Source organism: Dryobates pubescens, chromosome 14 (assembly GCF_014839835.1).
Source record: "Dryobates pubescens isolate bDryPub1 chromosome 14, bDryPub1.pri, whole genome shotgun sequence".
NCBI classification, from domain to species: Eukaryota; Metazoa; Chordata; class Aves; order Piciformes; family Picidae; genus Dryobates; species Dryobates pubescens.
The window spans coordinates 1,546,304-1,567,368 of record NC_071625.1 but is presented as its reverse complement, the minus strand read 5'-3'; the positions used below and the strand labels follow the sequence as shown (position 1 = coordinate 1,567,368).

The 21,065-nt window shown below is 42.7% G+C and overlaps 1 protein-coding gene across 1 annotated transcript in view; it reads right to left on the bottom strand.

Annotated features, from left to right (window-relative positions):
* Positions 1-18,613, bottom strand: part of LRP12 (LDL receptor related protein 12) — a 43,987-nt gene extending 25,374 nt beyond the window's left edge. Inside the window, exon 1 of the mRNA XM_054167224.1 lies at positions 18,262-18,613. Coding sequence (XP_054023199.1) covers positions 18,262-18,340 — 79 coding nt within the window. The 5' untranslated portion in view covers positions 18,341-18,613. The remainder of the gene's footprint in view (positions 1-18,261) is intronic.
* Positions 18,614-21,065: the final 2,452 nt, after the last annotated feature.

Genomic DNA, 21,065 nt, shown 5'->3' with positions numbered 1-21,065 from the left:
GTAATTCTATTCATGTCAACCCCTCTGCTTCTGCCCAGCCAGGTATGAAGGAAATTACTTGCCTGGCCACCGCAAGTTGTACATGCCCTCCGGTGTTAATCTACTGCAGCCTTTTGGGTTAGATAGAGGGCAGAAAAAACCAAACAGATTACTAAAAACAATTCAACAGTTCAAACAGCAAATTACAGCTACATTTGAAGTATCTGAAAAAAAGAAAGAAGGAAAGGAAAAGCCAAACCAACCCACCAAAGATAAGGAAATCAGAAGAAAGAGGAGCAGAGAGAAATGTGCAGGGAGTGGCAAGGGCAGGGAAGCAAGAGACTCCACTGCCTACCCGACACTGAATGAGCTATGCAACGAGCAACCTCCTTTATAAGGTTTAGATGTCTATTCCTAACTGACCAGACCCTGTGATGAGCATGAATGTAATTTATCCTCACACCTGAAAACATTACATTGCCATATTGCCCACAAACACAGAAAAGGCTGAAGTTTCTTGTTATTTCAACAGCTGTGTTTAAAATAACAAAACTCAGTGATGTTAACAAAGGGCTGATCAGAGCCTCTGGAGGTGTTTGACTGCAGCTAACTATTATTTTCTTCTGAAACTCCATTTCAGCTACTGAAAGTACTTCACATTTTAGAAGTGCCAGACTAGGGGAAAATTTTGATGTGTGGGCTGCACAGAGAGGGAAGAACACTTCAGGTTTGATTCATGATCTTCACATGCTTTGTGCTTTTATCTACTGCTTTCTTTAAAATACTGTTGCAGAAAAAAAAAGAAGTTTTGGTTTTGCTCCATGCAGGTTTAGACAGACTTTTCATCTGAACTCCTTGGAACTACAGGAACAAATGACAGTAAGCAATGTCTACCTACAGCTGATGTATTGTATTTTAAACACACACACACACAAAGACCAACAAATAAACGAGAACCAAAACATCTACAGGCAACCTGAAGACTCTGGGCCTCCATCAGAAGTTGCACAGTAAAAGCAGGGCTTCAAGTCATGTTTTTAAGATGTTATACTGCTGCTTATCCTGTTTTCACCAAATGATTTCATTCTATTCTGCCTTCAGAAAGTGCTAACAGAAGAAATTAAATCATTATTCTTAAACTAACAAATAACTGCAGCCATCATAAATCTTCTATCAGCTTGCAGAAAGAAAAAGATCTGCAATTACCCCAGGAAAGTACCTACCAGGAACCATCAAAACAGCCAGGCTTCTAGTTCCAGAAAAAAACATGACTCAGACCTACAATTAGTACTTTTTTTTCCCTCCCCAAAAAAAGACTCAGGTAGAGTAGGAGTAGTTGATAGCGGGGGATGGAAGAAAGTCACGAGGGGTTTTGAAAAGAAGGAAGACACTGCTCCACTGCTGCTCCCCAGGGAGGTTGTGGACTCTCCTCTGGAGGCTTTCAAGACCCAGCTGGATGCATTCCGGTATGACCTGCACTAGAGTCTATGGTCCCGCTCTGGCAGAAGGGTTAGACTCTATCTCTGGAGGCCCCTTCCAACCCCTAACATCCTGTGAACCTGTGATTCTCCTTTCAGAGAAGCCCTACACCTACCCTAGCTGCCTTTTTGTCCCTCGTATACCTGAAGACATTATTTTTATTCCCCTTTATGTCCCTAGTCAAGTTTAATTCTCTTTGTGCTTTTGCTTTCCTAAACCGATGCCTGGCTGTTCAGACAGTCCTGCCATGTGGTCCAGCCTTGCTTCCAATCCCTAGAGATGTACATCCAGGAGCACCTTGTTTGTCCATGACAGCTTCCCAGCACTCTTGCCTACCACTTTCTTGGAAGGCACTGCTCCTGGGCCTGGAGGGGATGGCCCTTGAGTACTGACCAGCTGTCCTGGGCCCCTCTTCCCTCCAGGGCTTCATCTAAGGACATTCTGCCAAAGTAGATCCCTGAAGAGGATGAAGTATGCTCTCTTGAAATCCAGAGTAGTGAGCTTGCTTCACACTCTCTTTGACACCCCAAGGACCTTAAATTCTTATCATTTCATGGTGGCTGTAGCCAAGGTTGCCCTTAAGTTTCACATCACTCACAAGCCTCTTCTTGTTGGTGAAAACAAGCTCCAGCATAACAACTATTCTTGTGGGTTCCTTTACCAATTGGAGGAGGAAATCATCATCAATGCACTCCAGGAACCTCTTAGACTGCTGGTGCCCTGCTGTGTTGTCCTTCCAACCCAAATGGCTGACATCTTCCATGAACACCACGGCCTGTGAGTCAAAAGTACATATCTGCTGAGCTTCCTCTCTGCTCTCGTGAAGGTAACAACAATAAATTACACTTAAGTGCAAAGCATCCCAGCTGCATTCATTGCAATGACATAACTGAACCAAATGCAAGCTGTTTCCTAGAAAGGGTGGTGAAGCAGCAGTGTATTTGCATGCCTGTATGGCACATATATCAAATATGTTTATTCCATCTAGCAAATATATCCTCATTTGAAAGATAATGTTATACTGTGATACAGCTGTGTCTTCTTCCCTTCTCACTACTTATTACTAGAAATAAACCTGCGACTTTGACAACTTTTTATACTCTTTAATGTGCTTTGGTTACCTTCTGATAGAATTAAAAAAGCACTGCAGAGTTCCCCCAAAAGCTTTTTTTCTTTAGTTTACACAAAAAGGTCTCAGAAACCACTTCTCTTGCAAGCACTTGTGCAGATTTGGTTATGCAAAGTCTAGCACCTGGAGTTTTTAGACCCCCACCACATATTCAAACTGAAACCAGACTTAACACAAAATGTCACCAGTCTGCCCAGCTATCTTCCAGTAATAGAAGGCAGAGACTGTCCCTTGTTAATGGTTCACTGAATTAAGGTGCAGAAGTAACTACCGCAGCATAACTCCCCACACCATCACTCATATGGACTACAAGAACCAAGCAAGGAGCACAGCCAAAGGAGAGAAGAGCTCCTAAGGCAAGGCACTTCTTGCCTGTGTCTTCAGCATTTGCTAAACAAGGCTTTTTGTTAATGTCAGGCAAACACCTCTGTGCAAAACTGATTTTATTGTTTACTCTGAAGAAGTTGATCTGGTCTAATTATAGCAGATGGGAGTGAAGATGCCACTGAATTCTGAGGGAACCACAACATTTAGACACTTCCATTCTCACTACTGAAAAGATTCAATCCACACAGCTCTCTCTAATGCTGTCAGCTTCAAAATTTCAATCACTGCAATAGCAAAGGCTATTAATTAGCTACACTGATTTTCTAGACTTGCCTAAACTATGCTGTTTATTAAATATCCTCAGGACTTAAAAAGAGATGAACTTGCTTTAACTTGCCAGTCATAACACACTGCATTCCTCAAAACGCACTGTGAACTGCTTCTATTCAGACAGACATTACTAGAAGACAGATTTCCTGAAAGCTATGAAACTGATTTTACTCAGGTTAGTAACTTCTTTAATTAAGAATAAAATCTTAAAATAGCCAAAGCATACTCCTGGTGTGAACATGGTGCACAGAGACTTGCAGGAGTGTGCTCAGCACCCATTTAGGAAACCTGTGCATGGCAACTTTGCTACTTTCATAGTCTCTTGTTCAAACAGATTAGTTACATCAAAGCAAACGAGAGGTATGGGAACTATCCAGTAAAATTTCTTCTTCTTTACACTGTTTCATTCAAGACCTGTGTAAACTTTGAGAAAACTCTGCTATAGCTACTGCATTGAGTCAAGCTTTTGATTCTAAAATTGGAAACTTCAGAAAACCTCCTGGGTGTTCTAAACAGTCTGGAATAGTCTGTCTCTCCTCCTCTCTATGTGTATATATATCATTGAAGAACAACAGACAAAACACTATAAATCTCCAAGTCCCAAACCAGGATTTTTCTCCTTCTCTTTGGAAAGTAGATAGTTTTTTCCCCTCTTCCTTTCCATGTTATCTGTTACTGATCTCATGATTCTTGCCCTGCAAGAATGATGCTGGTGCTGTACCTTGCACAGTGGCACGGGTACTCCTGTACAGAAGTTCAATGTGTTATTTCAAACACTATGCAGTGGCTTTAAAAGATGTTTCTAAGTCTGCTTTACTTAGCTCACAGTATCTGTAAAACACACTAACATACTAGTATAATTTTTCATAGCACCACAAATAAGCTTTAATCATGATTATAGCTTGATTCTGCCAGGAACTGTACAAACAACACTTGCTCAACAAAGCTCACTGCTTTGTGAAAACTGCCTACGTTACATCTTTATCAGGTAAGGGAAAGGACAATGAAAAAAGCACAGTATATAAAATAATGGGAAATTCCAGCCCACCAGGTGCCAGAACAGAATCATATGGCAGTGCTTTACAGGAAGCACAGCAGAATCAAGCTCTTCAAGAAAGCAAATACAACAGCTTTGTTTCTCCCATGGACAGATCTACCCAGCTGGTGGGAAGCACAAAGGGGGGAAAAAAAAGGCTAAACATCTGTAATGTTAATAAGGCATAAAGCTGTCAGTGCTGAAGAGCCACTGAAGGTAAATAAGCAACCAAACCCAAGTGAAACAGAACTTTGACTTACAGCTGTCTGGTGCTATTGACTCCTTTCCCTCTCTACCCCAAATCGCTCAGAACAAAGTTCAAAATGATGAGCACAAAAGATAAAGGTATTTCCACTTTGGGAAGTACTGGGGAAAATCTGAACCTGTACTGGAGATAGCTACAGAGACAGGAAAGATCAGGCGAGGACTGTTATGAACCAGTAATTGCAATGGAAGTACATTGAACCCTGCACCTTTGTAGGCAATGAAAAGAAGGGAACATCTAACAGCCAGAACACTATTTTTCACATTGCATAGTACTGCAGGGTACCAGAGCCTCCTCTGCAGAAACACAATCTACTACTATCAGGAGCTAGAACAAGAAAGAATGTGGGATAGCATTATGACTCCACAATTGCAAATTAAAGCAAAGAAATCCCTTCTGTAGAGCTGAATAAGCATTTGACTTGACAGCCAGTTGAGGCAGCTGCAACTCAAGAGTCCAGCACGCTTTCAGGACTTCCAGGGCAGCAGTCAAAGAGGGCAGAACAAAGTTTGTTTCAGAACAGGTATATCCTTTCCCTGCTGTTGAACTACACCCCCAAGACACACATTGCATATGTTAAAGTAGATGCACAGCTAATTTACTGTTAAGTATTCTGGGTTTGGCTTGTTGCAAGGGGAGCATTTGTCACAGAAATTAAAAGCTCACAATGACTTGTAGACGTCATAGTGTACAATAAAGGCTGTTTGTATAACCCTACATGCACTTTCTGTGCCTACTTTCAGAGACAGTAAGTCTCACATTGTATTGGTCACAATATCCCAAGTTTTATTACATTACATTACAGTAGCTCTAAGCATGCAGGAGGAGTCCTGCAGCTTTCAGATTTCTCTCTCTTTTTTTGGTAACTCAGAACTGAACCACAACCTGCTTTCCTTCCCAAACATGCACAGATACTCCCACTCTGACATTCTTCCTACTCCATACATGTACCCCAATGCATCAGAAGCAGAATTTCAATTGGAGTACATTACAAGGAATTGAAACATCTATAAAATTAATGATATATGCTTCATTTTTTCAGTCAAAGGATTAAATAACCCCAGTTTGGTGACTCACCGCACTGTTTTAGATCCAAGTGCACAGCAATTCAAACACATGCCCAGGAAGTTAGATAGATGAAATAGACACATTTACAGAGGTGTGAACTGGCCCATTTGCTTCCACATAACCCTACATAACCTAACAAAAAAAAAGAGTGCATGGAAATGAATGACAAAGAAGCTGATGCCTTTCACCAAAACATGGCTGCACTTGGGACTGTGCCACCCCTCACAGTTAGGACATGGCTAGTGTGAGACTGCCCATTTCCAATACCCCTGCTCTTGGCCCTACCCAGGTGCCAGTTCCACCAGCAGAACTAGGAAAGTAGGTTCACAAAGCCCTTTGTTCCCCATCCCCTCCAGGTCCTGGGATGTTTACCAAGAAAACACAGTCTCACACTGCAGTATGCTGAAAAACCTTACCAAATCATCAGCTCCCCCAGGGAGGGGAAAGGAGGTCCCTGTGAGTGGTGAGCATGTAATCACACACCTTCTCTCTCTAGGAGAGAGTTCCTGTGACAAAAGCAGACGTAGGAAGAGAGGCTTAAACATAAGAGGAATAAACACCTTGGAGAAGAGAATCGTCTAATAGGCATTTCCAAAGTCCTTATCACCATTTATCCTGACATCCTAATCCAGAATTACCTTCCAGTAGGCTCAGCCCAGCACCTAGGACATTTTACCTTATCTCCACTTCTGCCTTGGCACAAACTCTTCCAGCTCTTCTTCTCATCTGTTCCTTTCTTGACCAAAAAATATTCTCACTACACATTTACATGAGTCATTAACTTCCTTTTGACAACTTTTTTCCTTGCACTCACTCCAGCTTCCTAAAAAAAACCCTTATTAAACATATAGGATACTATAAAAAAATCCCTGCTAAGAAGCATTCAGATAAACACCAGATGACTGAAGGCCAAGTTACATAATTACTGTCCACCCAGGTCAGAACCTCAAAAGCCAGTTGAGTAGTTTAGTTTCAACATACTCACTGTTATCTGCCAATCTCAATTTCAGCTTGAGCCTAGCTTCCCATGGGTCACACAGTGTAAGAGCAGTTGTGCACATCTGTACATTCCTCATAGTTCTAAATACTTTGGACTATTTCTATCAGACTTGGTAGAAATGTAACAGACCTAAAAATCCAGTTAAGCATTTCAAGACAAACGACACGTTTCTACTTGTGTTCCAATGTAAAGGTTTCATTGTGAAATTCCTTGTTACTGAACACCAGAGACTCTATGCAGAATACAATACTCCATGAACAAAAAATGTCCTACCTGTCTGCTTCCAATGAAAGAAAGCTGCTCTAAAGGAGCTCTAAGTGGCAGCAGCAGATCATCACTAAACCTTTTAAAGCAGTCTGTATCCACTCAAACAACAGCTGAAATATACAATGGACTGTGGTTATGAGAAGAAGATTGGCATTTTGAGGATGAGAGGAATTAGCTGGTAGCCACATTTACAGAACCAGACAAGTACATGAGTTGGAGTTTTAAACAAAGCAGAACAGATGCATGGCTCCAAGTAGCCTGTTCCCAGTTTCACAGGAAAAACTCTGCATCTTTCCTAAAAGATGTTTGCATTTAAATACTTTAGGTCTACTCTTCAGCCTTTATCTTCCCTCTGAGGGCCAGACCAGTTTGCTTGCCCTGAGAATTGAGACTTCCCTGAAGAGCAGTTCAGATCTGTAAGTCACACTCCTCTTGCCTCTCATCCCATTAACAAGCCTGCCTTTTCCCACACTAACTCTCCCGTGAGTTCAAAACAACACTTCCCATTTTACACTCAGACAAAAGCAGCACAGGACCAGAAATGCATTGTAACAAACTCTGTGCACAACCACGAAGCAGCCTTTTATTTATTTATTTATTTAGAAAAAGATGAAGACTGCTTTGGAAAAACAGCCATGTGAACAAGAGTCTGCTTTATGTTAACATCAGTTACCAAACTTGCCAGGCAGTCATGTTCTTTTGGATGGAGTTTCTTTATAATTTGCATGAAAAGCATTGTTATACTAGGGCATTGATGAAAGCAGATTACATCCCTTACAATTCTTTATTGGCAGCTCAGCCTAATGAATAATAATAAGCCCCAGTGTAAGGGCATTGGTTTCGCTGCGTGTTGGCTGTTCAAAAGGGAAGGGGATATCAATACAAGAGGTATTGTTCTGTGAAAGAAATATAAAGGAAGTCTTGACTATTTCATGGCATCTGAGCTTTCCATTCCTCATCTTTTATTGATAGCATAGACATATACTACCTTCTAAAATGAGGAGGTATTCTCAAATTGATTAAACTGTAAAACTGAAAAGCAGTGTTTTTTTTGTATTAACATAGATGCTGTGAAGACAATGCTTGAAAATTCTTCCTCTGCTTATACTTCACCACTCATCATTATCCACTTGACTGTTTACTTGGTTTGCCCTTCTGGATCACCTGCAGAACTACTCAAAGGCTCAGCACTGACATTACAAGACAACTTCTACACGTAATCAGACACTGCCAGTTCTGGGGCACCAACACTACACAGACCTCTTAAGAAATCATGATTTCATTCTTGAAGTATTTTAGCCTGTTCAGTCTCCAGAAGAGACCTGCTAGGCTTGCTGCAGCTGAAAGTGATGGTACAGCTGGCACTACTGCAGGCCTTTGTTTTCGCAAAGCGACACAAACTGTATAGGTTTCTATGGTGGACCACCTATGACAGGGACAAATGCCCTGCAATAATCCTTGGTGGGCAAAGCTTTAAAATGAAGCTTTTTGTAAAGGTAATTTTGAATAAACAAACCACTGAAAGTTCCCAAAGTTAATTTCATTGCTTTATAATTATCAAGCTGCAGGTAATATTTTTATTAATTTTTAAAAAGTAGTTAATTTTGATTTGACTTTGATTTTAGTGATGCCAGCAGTAAAAGTTAAACTGATCACAGGGCACAGCAAAGTCAAGGCTGAGAATGGATTAGAATTCTACACATCCCCCTTCCAAATATTTATATATGTATTCAAAGCAACCACAAGACTCAGTAGCACTCACACAGTATCAAATGCATGTTGGAAACCCAAAGGTTTACCTAAATGTTGCAAATTTCTGCTGACACAAAATGATAAAGTCAATTACTAACTTTGCTCAGAAGGACTAAGGCAATGCTCAACAAAACCAACGGACAACCTTAAGCACAGAGAATGTCTCGGTTTAGGAAACAAAGTTGTAGATTAATGACAGAAGTTCTTAGTCTAGCCTACATGAATATGGAAATTCTCTCTCTTGAGGTGTTTAACTCAAGAATACAGTACTTCTGGTTTGTGGGGTTGTAAAATAATCATGACCATGCAACAACAGGGGATGCTTCACTCTGCTACAGATCGGTTCTAAGTCTCCAACAGCTATAGGTTTCCTTTTTAACAAATACTACCTGAAAAGGCAAATGGGTACAAATGCACTAACTGAGCTGTAACATAAAGGGTAAAAAAATTACATATAGAAGGAGATATTCCCCTCTGTTAAAAGCCAACCTGCTAACAAAATTCAGCACTTGCTCCTACATCCTGTTTAAAGACAGGCACTGCATTTTAAAATATCAAGAAATGTGACACAGCATGGTGACAAGCACAAGATCCATGTCAAACATCATGCCTGTGTGTTCAACTTTCTATTTGTCTGCTTTGATGTAATGAAGTGTATCATTCATTTAAGTATATGTCCTTCCTGCTTAATAGCAGATTCCCAGAAAAGCAGGCTCAGAACAACAGAGCCCCCTAAACTGCAAGACACAAGCTCTTGATTACATGTCTAAATAAATTATCTTCAGATGCTTCAAAAACTACATGGAAGTACACAGCACCTCAGGAAAGGCATGAAAGAGCTGCTTAAATAAGAACCTGATGCTACAATCCTGACCTCCATAGCAATAATTTACAAACTATGTTCAACAACTCACAAATTTAAAGTTAGCTCAGATCTCCTTACCATGAGGGTAACTCATCTCCTCTGAAAAAGAACTGACGTGATTGCTTTGCTTGAATGGCACACACGGCTGAGAAACTGGGCACCCTTATTTCAGTTTGGTGCTTTGAGTACCTTACTGGCTCCCAAATGTGTGGGCTGGTCAGCAAGCAGGGACTCAGATTGAAAACTTTAATTTGGTTTTCTTTTGGTCATTTACAATTTCTGAAAGCTGTTGCATTCTATGCCAAATTCCTTCATGCCCAATGCTCTAAATGGCTGTATCCGGAGTTCAGATCCACCTCCTCTGTAAAGCCACAAACTGGGGACACTTCCAAGATGCAAAGACTTACTCACTTGCTCCCCACATACATCCTCCTGGCTTCCATGCTTTTAATGAACATATTAAGGCAAATGTACAGCTAAGTATTTCATGATAGTCATTCCAAAATGTAAGACATATGCAAGAGCCATCGCTAGGAGATACCATTGTGTAGAGGACAGTTTGCAACGCTGCTCACTCCTCCTAATCTGCACCTTCAGAACACAAGGTCTCTTATTCCAGGAAAACTCCTTATGAACCACAAAAGCACCACACACAAACTATGTAGTGCCAACAAATAAAGGACAGCAGACCGTGTTCCTCTCTAAGGTAAGAAGATGGAAAGGGAGGCTGCTCCCAAGCCTCATTTACAGCATAAAGACAAAAGGGCTGTATGCAGGCTGTACTGTCCCAGGTTGCCACAAGTGAAGCAAACCAGAAAGCTTGTGGACTTCACAGGAGATTACTAACATTACCATTCAGCTTTGGCATATTGGATTGTCATTTGTATGAGAACTATGATACCACTGAAGTTTTGTTACAGCGTGCATGGACTACAGACACAACTGGTAACTTGAAATCAGGGACTGGAGTGAGACAATCTAAACAACATCTAGGCAACATGCACTGGAAACAGCATTATTTGGATCATCAGCAAGAGGAAGGTCAGTACTAACTGGACTCTAGAAAACATACAGCTGTGAGACATGTCTGGCACTAAAGCTGCTAGAAAAGGGCAAAACTGCCAAACAGCAGATCAGCCAGGAAGAGGAATCATAGAATTGTTACGGTTGGAAAAGACCTCCAACGTCATGAAGTCCAACCATCATCCCAACACCACCATGCCCACTAAACCACATCCTACAGTGCCATGCCTACCCATCTTCTTAACACCTCCAGGGATAGACTCCCTGAGCTGCTTGTTCCAATGCCTCACCACTCTTTCAGTAAAGAAATTTTTGCTGAACTCCAATATAAACCTTCCCTGGTGCAACCTGAAGCCATTGCCTCTCATCCTACTGCTACTTGGGAGGAAAGAATAACGTGTCCCCCCCCCATACTACCTCTTCCTTTTAGGTAGTTGTGGAGACTGAGGTCTCCCCTCAGCCTCCTCTTCTCCAGACTGGAAAACTCCAGTTCCCTCAGCTGCTCCTCATGAGAGCTGTTCTGTAGACCCTTCACCAACTTTACTAGTGAAGAACTTGCTCCTAACACCCAATCTAAATCCAATATAAATCAACTCTTCTCTCACTTAAAACCATTGCCCCTTGTCCTACCACTCCAGGCCTTTGTACCAGTGCCTCTCCATGTGTAACTGATGAGTTTATCATTCTTTTTTTTGGCAGACACCAGTATCTTTCAGGATATTTGAAGTGGTATTTACACCTTGGCAAGGAGAAAAGTTCAGTCTCCATACTTAAAAACAAAAGCGATACCTACACTCCCGAGTCCAGGTACAGACATTTCCATGTGGTTCAGACACTTTGAGCTAAATCCCTGTGCACTCTGAGCTCTTCTTTAGAAGAGAGCAAATGGAAAAATGTAATTACTTAGTAGTATGAAGAGCAGACTGGAGTAAATATAACAATATTATGAATAGACTGGCATGTTAATTAGGACTTTAGAATCATTGCCTCTTTGGAAATTACATTGTCAAGCATTATGTGCAGAAAAAGGAGGGGAGGGTTAAAGTCTCCACTTAAAACTATGTGATAAGAGGAACATATATATGGATTTGTTTACTGAATGTGACCTATTCGTTATCTGTCCCAGCCCCAGCTACTACAACATTCCTAACTGAAGCTTTTGCTTTCACTTGAGACACTCGAAATACAATTTCACAGAAGGAGAACACCCTACCAGGGTACACTTATCCACTGGATCCTAATGCATTTTGTAATGTGGAGAAAAAAGGGGAAAAACCAAAAAAGGCACTAACTGAAGTCTTTGAAAATTCCTATACAGCTAAAATCTAGAAGGCAGAGCACATGAATGTAAGCCATGTCTTCCCCCACAAGACAAATCTACCAGACTTTCATTTTCTGTTCTAAACTGTTTACCTTCAATTACTAAAGAGTCCTTCTTACGCAGCAGATCCCTTAAAAGATGAAGATCACTAAATTTTCAAGAGACATTACTGATCAGCACAAACTTGGTACTAGTAACACTGTATAAATTTCTTTTCTTCCATGAGAGAACTACTCTCATAATCTGTATTTCAGAATGACCCAACAGGTTCACACAAAGCTGGAGCAATAAAACTAAGTCACAGGAGCCTCTAGCATATTTTTTCCCCCCTGACTTTTAAACACACGTTCATTACAGACTTCTGCCAATGCTAGAGTGTACTCACACTGCTTGTTAGAGGCATTCTACCGTTTTCTGACTTTAGAAGTCCGCTGTGGTTATGCAGAGCCAGTCCTAGGCTGTACTGAAAATTTAGAGTTCACTACAGGAGTGAACAGGTTGTTCAGCTGTCTTGCACATCAAAAAATTCCACAAATAAGGTGTCTGGGAAAGTACTAACAAGATGCATGATGCTCAAAATGAAAAGAGAGACCATCTTATGACAACTCAAGCTACTAAAACAAATCTTTACATGTGACTTCTTTTTTTCACCTTTCAAAATACACTCTGCTTGTAGGCTTCCTTATTTTTTAGGGCTCTTATTCTTGCTTGCTAGCCTACTTTTGATCCATTAACAAGTCAGTCAAAAGGAAAAAAAACAACCAAACTATTCTATGTTATTTTTTCCCCTGACTAGTTACAGAAAGTTGTTTCTTGCAAAACAGTTTAAAGAGTTATACAGGAACTGCCTCATAACCTAAAATTCAAAGTGTCACATCGAACAGCAGAAGAAAACGCATCTAGCAGACAGCTACTAAATAGGCCTGCTTTGTTAAAAAGACATCATCAACACATGCAGCAAAAGTTATAATGGATCCAAATTTAAAGCCTCTGTTTAGGGAAAAAATGCTTTTGAAGTATTTGCACTGATCTGTCAATTATGCCAAATGTAGTAATTTTAACTTAGATCCAAGAATCAATACTACATATTTCAATGCAACTGCAAGCCTTCAATAAGGCATTAGTAAAGCACCAACTGCAGCAAAAAACGAAGTGTAGAAACACACACACACACACACAAAAAGAGTCAGGACAACACAATTCTGGAGAGTATGTTTTATATAGTCTGCTATAAACTCCTTGGAGCATTTATTTTCACTAAGGAGATAAACAGAGACTTGTATCTACAACCAACTTCCACAGTATCAAATGCATAGGTACTCACCGCTTTCCTACAACCACGTTAACTAAGCAGGCTGAATCTTGCTGACCAACAGTCAGTAATAATCAGCACTGCAAAATGTTACAGCTAGGAATTCTGAGCTGCATGCAAGGCAAAAAAATCCACAGTTGTTGACAAATCACACTCTTTCAATTAACACCCTGTTGGGTATCTCAGCTGATCCAGTGTTTAACACCATCACTAAATATCTAGGACAATATAAAAGGAACACTAAACTTGGAAAATAGAGAGAACACCTGGAGAAGGAGGCCACAGCATTTATATAGTACCAACAGCACTCAGGATTTTTTCAAAACTTGAGGAAACCAGTGCATTGTACTTAACAAGTGTGAAAGTAATGTCTACAGCTTGGGGAACTGAGGCATATGGTACAAGACAAATGATGTGTGAAGGGATGTACATCACATACCAAAGACATTAGCTTCAAAAGTTTGAGATCTGTTAATGAACCACAAGACTGATCACAATTGCAGGCTTTGGCCAGGACAAACACAAAGCAATGTATTTAGGGCTTAGTTGAATATCATACTCATACAGTGTACATCTATTTGATACTGAAATAGGACTGACTAAAGCAAAGGAGACAGATTCACCTGTAGAGCCCTTCCAACACTAATCCAGCAGAACTCCTCCTCTCCTAGCAAAGCCAGAAGGAGCTGAAAAAGTCATGCTAATTATATGCTTTGCTCTGATGACAGGAATGGAGTCAGGTGGCTTCTGTCCTGATTCCAGTTACAAGTACCTCTCTGCTCTTTCTGACGATTGCTTCCTTTAGTACATAATAACAATCACAACAAGTGCCTTACAGTACCTTTTCAAGCTCTGCTACGAGGCTGTCTAGCATACAGTGGGGTTTTTCTCCCTTTGAATGAACAAGTGCTTTAAAGACTGTCCACACGACCTTGTAGATTCTTGGACTTAAGACTTATCTGTGGCTCTGAACAGTCAGCTGAGTATGTATATACTTGCACAATTTAACATATGATCGACTTATTACACAATATAAACTCCTATGGCATTAAAACAAAGAAATTTCTGCTTCAAGGACTACAGCACTATGCAGTTTAGACAATAATGCAATTTACTGCTTAGCAAAGGATCTGTTCAGTAAGTGACAAAAGTATTGCTGAAGAGTGGACTGAAGAGTTTAAGGTACAGTAATTTATTAAGCTAAGTCATTCCTTCAGGACAGGCTGTTCTGGCTTTACACTTCAGCTTCTTTAGAAAATTAAACTAACTGCTGGCAGACTTGATTTGCTTACACGATTCAGGCAATTTTCAAGAAAAGGTGAACCACCCTTTATTCTTCCTCACATCCTCATTAGCAAACTGACATGCAGCTAAAACTGGAGTCCTGACCAGTGACCTTTTATGACAATTTTACCTGTCTTATCCTAAAACCAAATGAACAATGAATTACATATATATATACACACACACAACCTTGTTGTAAGCAACGTTTCTACCATAGAAACCTAGAATTGCTCCAACCTAAAACTGTTTTCAAGGTTACGTAAGTGCAATATGCACTTCTTCAAACAACCAGAACAACGTCAATGGCACGTCAGGCTCGGTAGTAACATGGAACATTGTTTCAACTATAATTTTTGTGAATAATTATTTTCTGACCTCTGCTCATGGTTCTGCAGCATTGGTGCCTCAAATGCACTCAATAAATCCAAACCCATCCCAAAAACAGAGATCAGTCATAATTCTCCTTATTTGCCCCCACTTCTAACTCTGAACACTTCAGTCTCATTGTCCTACTATTTCAAGCACTTTTCTTTGATACTCGTCACACCTGGTGAAGCCCAGAGAAATCTACCTACTGTACTTTTGCACTGACTACTACCAACTGTACAGAACACTACAGAAGTCCCTTGTGGTCTTCTGGTAAGTGAGACAAGAATTTTAAGCAATGCATCTGGGCGAGAAGCATAGTTAAGACCGTAAGAAGTTTGACTTCCCAGAAATCTGAAGAAGCCAAGTACCCATGCTTCTGGACTTTGTTCCAAGAAAAGGCATGTCCTAGCTTTCACACAACATACCCTCAGAGACTTTTCATAGCTCAACTTTTACTCCAGAACATCAACCCCTGCATCACAGTACCATTAGGATACAAATCATCACCCTGCTGAGTGTTAAATATGGTAACATTAGGAATTCAGTTCTCTAAGCTTGTGTTTTAACAAAAATGTAACATGGATTTGATTTCCAGACAATCACCATCAAAACTGTAGTGTGAAAAATGCTGCCCTCAAGAAGAGGACAATTTCTCAAATGACATTTTTCCTAAAGAAATCACTCTGCAACAGAGGCAGTTGTCTTTTGAACTCAGATTAACTGCAAAGGCCTTTGACATATGCAGAAACGTCATCATACTTGTCACAGTAAAAACCCATGCCAGGATTAGAGAGAGACACATACAATCATTTATTTCTTGGATATAAAACTTCCAAGCCACCAAGAAAGGTCAGACATATTAAGAACAAATACCATTGCCCAACATCCCACTACCCAAGCTGTAATTCTCGTTAGTCGATGCTATTCCAATATTTCACTCATCAGTATTCCTCCTTCTCAAAGTTTTATAATTATAGTCATCATCAGAAGGTTGGTTTGAAAAAATCACTAACTACAGGGAAACAGAGAAACATTCTCTGGAGAGCTCAATGCCCACATATCAACCTTGGTGAATTGAGGATTTTAATTAGCAGAAAATTCTAGATATTATGGCTGTGGGACTGCATGATGGAAGGCAATCAAAGGGATGCACTACTGTTTTTCCAAGGGTGCGTTTACCTTCAGTACCACCTACTGAATTCAAAGCCTTAACATGCACTAACATAATGATATCTACAAGGCTCTGCTCAGGATCAACATCACAGTCCAGAGCTCTGCTGTCAGCAGTGCCTTGATTAGACTCATGCTGATATTAAATTTGTTTGGCTTGGAAGAGCTAAAAGCAATTGTACAGGAAGGTAAAATGCTTAAATAGGGACTAGTTCCCACCTCCTTCTCCCAAAGAAACAAACAGGAGAAATCAAAATGACAGCTCCAGAAAGGGCTACACTACACAGTGAATCCTTGCTTTTGTTTTGGATGCTCTAGTCCAGGGAGGAGAAAAATTCCTTTCCATCCAGCAGTGAAACTGGTCAGAACTTCAGATATTTGTAACAAAAACAGCTAGTAGAAAACTAATCCCTCATGAGGATGAGGCAGCACATTGATTGAAACCCAAAGCAGCTTCTCCTTCCCAGCAGTGGTGATAACAGATGGTGATATGTTCCTCAGCAAGGAAAAAGAAACTTATGGAGCCTTCATTCTTGGGTGAACTTTGGAAAGCCTTCATTAAATGCCTATGAAAAATGATATTCAGCAAGAACTCTATTTGGTTGTTTTCTTCTCCAACTGAAGACTGTGCTGGTGTTTTCATTTTTTCTATTGTGGAAGTGCTGACAATACTGCCTAAGTTGCAGCATCACAAGCCAAAGCTATCTTCTGAAGTCAGGCTGATGAGGAGATACATCATGACAATTATAATATTTTTTCACTTCGGTCATGAGTATAATAAACAGAGTTTCTTAAAAACCTTGGCCCAGAAGTTAAATTTCTCAAGTGCACTAAATATATAAGCATAAGGACAGCTTAATATATCCGGACTTGAGATTTTCCCTACCAGCTCCTTCTCTATCATATGGCAATTCCTTTCCACTTGTGCTTTCACTTTATTTTTTGATGTATCAAAACTCTGACAGCCTACAGAGATATCAAAAGTCTTTTCCTGGACTTTGTGTACATTTAAAGATTGGTCAGTACCTCCCTTGGTGCAATTAGGTCCCCCCAAAAAACTACCAGTGTAACTACTCAGTTACAGGTACTGGCATAACTGTTTGAAGAAGCCTGCCTTACTTCTACTCGTGTAAATATGAAGTGTTCTTGCAGGTTTTTGTAGTACGTCTGCACTTAATTTGCAGTGATCTTCGCAGCACAGGCACGGGCTGGACAAAGCAATCTGCACAGACAAACCTGAAATACTTCATATGCTCAATCACGTGTTTAAAGCAAAGGCACCTTCTTAAGAAACTGCTAAATCAGGGCCCCTGTTGCTGTCCTCGGAGCAAGGCACATGCCCAGCTCCGTGCCAAAGGCTGCTTCCCACGTTGGAGGCCCACAGACACAACCTACGCTCGAGTTAGTAAAACAAACAACTCTGAGAAAACATGCGACGACTCTCGTTGCCAAGCATCTGCATTCTGCTCTGCCGTGTATCACTGGGTCGCTTCCATACTGTGAAAACAACCCGAGCGCATTCCCCAACACACTTACACGAGTGTCTGTACTAGCAGTTCTGTTCAAGGATGGTTTTACAGCCATAAACAACATGCCATTCGAGTAGGAACGGAAAGCAGGCTGAGAAGAAGCAAAGGTCCCTGGAAGGGCTTCAAGGCCTGTGCTGATGTGTCACAAACTCATCACACAGTGCCAGCCACCCCCGCAGGCTCTCGGCCCTCTAAGGGGCTCGTCCTGCCCACAGACACCAGGCCGCGACAGTCCCTGCCCGGCCGGACGTGGAACATCTCCCAGGCATCCCTATTATCCACAGGCAGCGATTATTCGTGACTCAGAGGATTTGGGGTTGGTTTGTTTGCGCGGCCCCACGCCAACTCCAGAGTTCCCAGCAACGTACATCTGCGAGCGAGAAAGCCGAGGGCAGCTGGGCTAAATTCCAGCCTGTTTTAAGAACTTCCTTGAGAAGATTTCCGCCCACCCCCACAGATACAAATCCCACACCCCCCCAGAGTGAGTCCTGGAACAGCCGAGCTCGGAGGGGAAGACGGGGCTGCGGGTGAGGAAGGGCAAGCACGGGGACACCAGCAGGGCCACCGCGGGGAAGGCGGCGGAGGTCCCAGAAAGCGCCAAGGCCCGAGGTGGGCAGCAGGATCCTACCAGCGGCCGGGGCCGCCGAGCCGCCGGCAGGGAGAAAGGCCGCTTTGTTCCCCCTCGCCCGCGGCGGGCGGCCGCCTCCCGGCCCGGGAGACGGAGGCGGACGGGCGGCGTCACTCCCCGGTACCTACCGCAGCAGGAGACGACGAGGAACAGGAGCTGCGCTGACCTCCAAGCCGGGGAGCCTTCTGCACTCCCCCAAGGGGCCATAACACCAGCCCGCAGGGAGGCGACGAGGAGCCGGACCCGCGACCGCCGCGCCCCCTGACAGGGAGCCGGAGCTGCCGCCGCAGCCTCGCCAACCGCAGATGCCGCCTCGGGGAGCGCTAGCGGCCCGCACACCCGCACCTCATCCGCCCGCCCGAGGAGCCATGAGCCGCCGCCGCCACCTCCGCCAGCCTCGGCCTCCTTCCCCTCGCGCCGCGCCGCTTCCTCCTCCCCGGCTGAGCCCCGCCGCGGCTGCGCACTGACGGCCCGAGCGCATGGAGTCGCTCCCGGCAGCCGCGGGCCGGGCGGGCGGCGGGGCGGAGCGGAGCAGCGGCCCCCAGACGGCGGGGGAGGGCCCGAGCCGCCACGCTCCGCCGCGGCCCCGCCCCCGCCACTGTCTCCGTCTCCTCCTCCTCAAGCCGGCGCGTATCGGCCCGCCCCATCCCGGGTTGCGCCACTGCCTTGTGGGGGCTGAGCTCCCCGAACGGGCCGATCCCCCGGGGCTGCGCCGCCGTCTAGCTGACCCGAGGAGGCGTCCGCCAAGGCGAAGGGTTCAGACGGGGGTGAATCTTCCCGTCACTACGGCGGCAGGGCAGCCTTGATTCCCGGCTTACACGCAAAGTAACCAAATGTATGTGAGCGCTCTGGCTCCCTGCCCTGACGAAGGCTCTCTATGTGAAGTCAAACCCAAGCTAGAGACACCTCCGCAGCCGGCGTGGCTGTGATTGTGACCTCCAAATACGTATTTCACTAGTGAGGCCGAAAAACTACCGTGGGAGCAAAAAGCGTAACTGCTGTAGATGCACAGCATCCAAAAATTCCGGACGCCATCGGAAGTTCTTGTGACGCTTTCTGTCCAATTACGATTGCCAGTCTTCCAGCCTTTGCTGACACCGTGTTCTTGTCGCGGTTACCTATTGCTCTGCACTGTTTAAGCGAGTGTCCAAGCGGGATTCACAGCAGAATTTCCAGATCTAGCTTGAATTTTGCAGTGCCTGTTGCAGGCTGGGAGAAGCTCTTCTTGTCTCTGTTCCACCAGATAAACTGCTCTGCTTGTGAAGACAAAGTATTACCATTCGTGAGGAAAGCCAAATTTAACTAGGGCTGCACCTGCTGAGTGCAAGTCCCTACTGGACCCAGTCAAGCTCTCTATCATAGAGACAGGTCAACATGAAACATGATCCATAGCCTTCCTCCACTCCTCCCAAAGTTATTTTTCTCTGTATAATTCAACCCACTTTCAACTATCCAGTTGCATGTTATTGAGAGATGTGATACAATTCCCTTCCCACAGATTTTAGTTGCATAACAAAGAAGACAACAGTAATTATCTTTTCAGATTAAATGCTGCTCCAATCAACCCAGATATCTATGTTGTCAAAACTGCTTTCAATCACTTGCACAAACAAGTGGCTACCCTTTGCCATGTTGATTGTTCATGGCAGCAGGGCAAAGCATCAACCACTGGCATCAGGAGCTTAATTTCAACATTGTTCTCAACGATGCAGAGTGAAGGATGATACGCAAGAGTCCTGCCTCAGTGCTGAATGAGCTTGGCAAGCAAAAGATGAGATGCTGAAGTAATGATCTAGAGAAAAAGCCTCTACAGGAGCAGTTTCCCTGTATGTGAGATGAGCTGGATCTTCAAAGTCCAGGGAAGAGAATGTGTTAGCAGTCCAGATAAGATACCCAGGATGTCAAACCTCATCTTCCCATGCAGCACCTTCAGCAAGTTCACCAAATCTATGAACTTTACAGTATTTCAAATGACTTATTTCCTGGCAAGTTATTCTACTCCTTCTGTTGGCCGCTGCTGTGAGCTGTCTTAATCTCTTTGATATTTGGGGAGAAGAATACTGTTTCTTTTATGCCAGAAGAGTAAAGAGGAAGTCACACACATAGAAGTTGACACCATCTTTCTTTTGTATTTGAAGACAGGTGAAGATAAAGCATCCTGAAAGTGCACATATAGTTCACCTTGAACAAACCCAAGTTTGTTGTAACAGGCAGTTATTCTTCTGTCTGAACCTCAAAGCTGGCACGTGAAGCGACTGAAGCAGCTTCCACCAGAATTATCAGGCACCTACTATGCATATCAGCATATGGTTTTTTCCTCCTGTAGTTTTACTTTAAACATTGTTTTCTTTTTAGCAATTGGTTGTTACAGTCACTTCAGCTTCACTTCACTGCCTGCCACATGTGCTTCCTTCTCTTCATCCTTGCTCTTCTTTATTTTTATTTTCCTTCCCCTTTTCATCAGTTCTCCCTTTCCTTGGTCTCTTCAGGCTATACTATTAGCAAATGTCCCCCACAGATTTAACAGCTGCTTCATCAGTCATTGTAAAGTTTCTCCTCAGTTTATTTCTATCACTTTATTCCTGCTCTGACTGTCTGGAAAATTGTAGAAGACATCCTTAAAGTGTCTCGCTAATGCCAAGTCCTGGATGGGATCTCTTGCACCATTTTAATACACAGTAAGAATGGTGAAGACTTGAGATATTGACTAGATCTCAGCCAAATGAAGTAACAGTAGTTTTCCTTTACCAATCTTACTATTTTCTGTCCCATAACCTCCCCCTCAGGTGAGGTCATAAGAAACATTGCTGTGTTCAATACCAGCATTTAATTTTTGGTGAGACCTCTGTCACACTGATATTTTCTTCACCTGTTTTTTGCAGACCTCAAGTATTTTATCATAAGAAGGGCATCAATGGAGTTCTAAATAGTC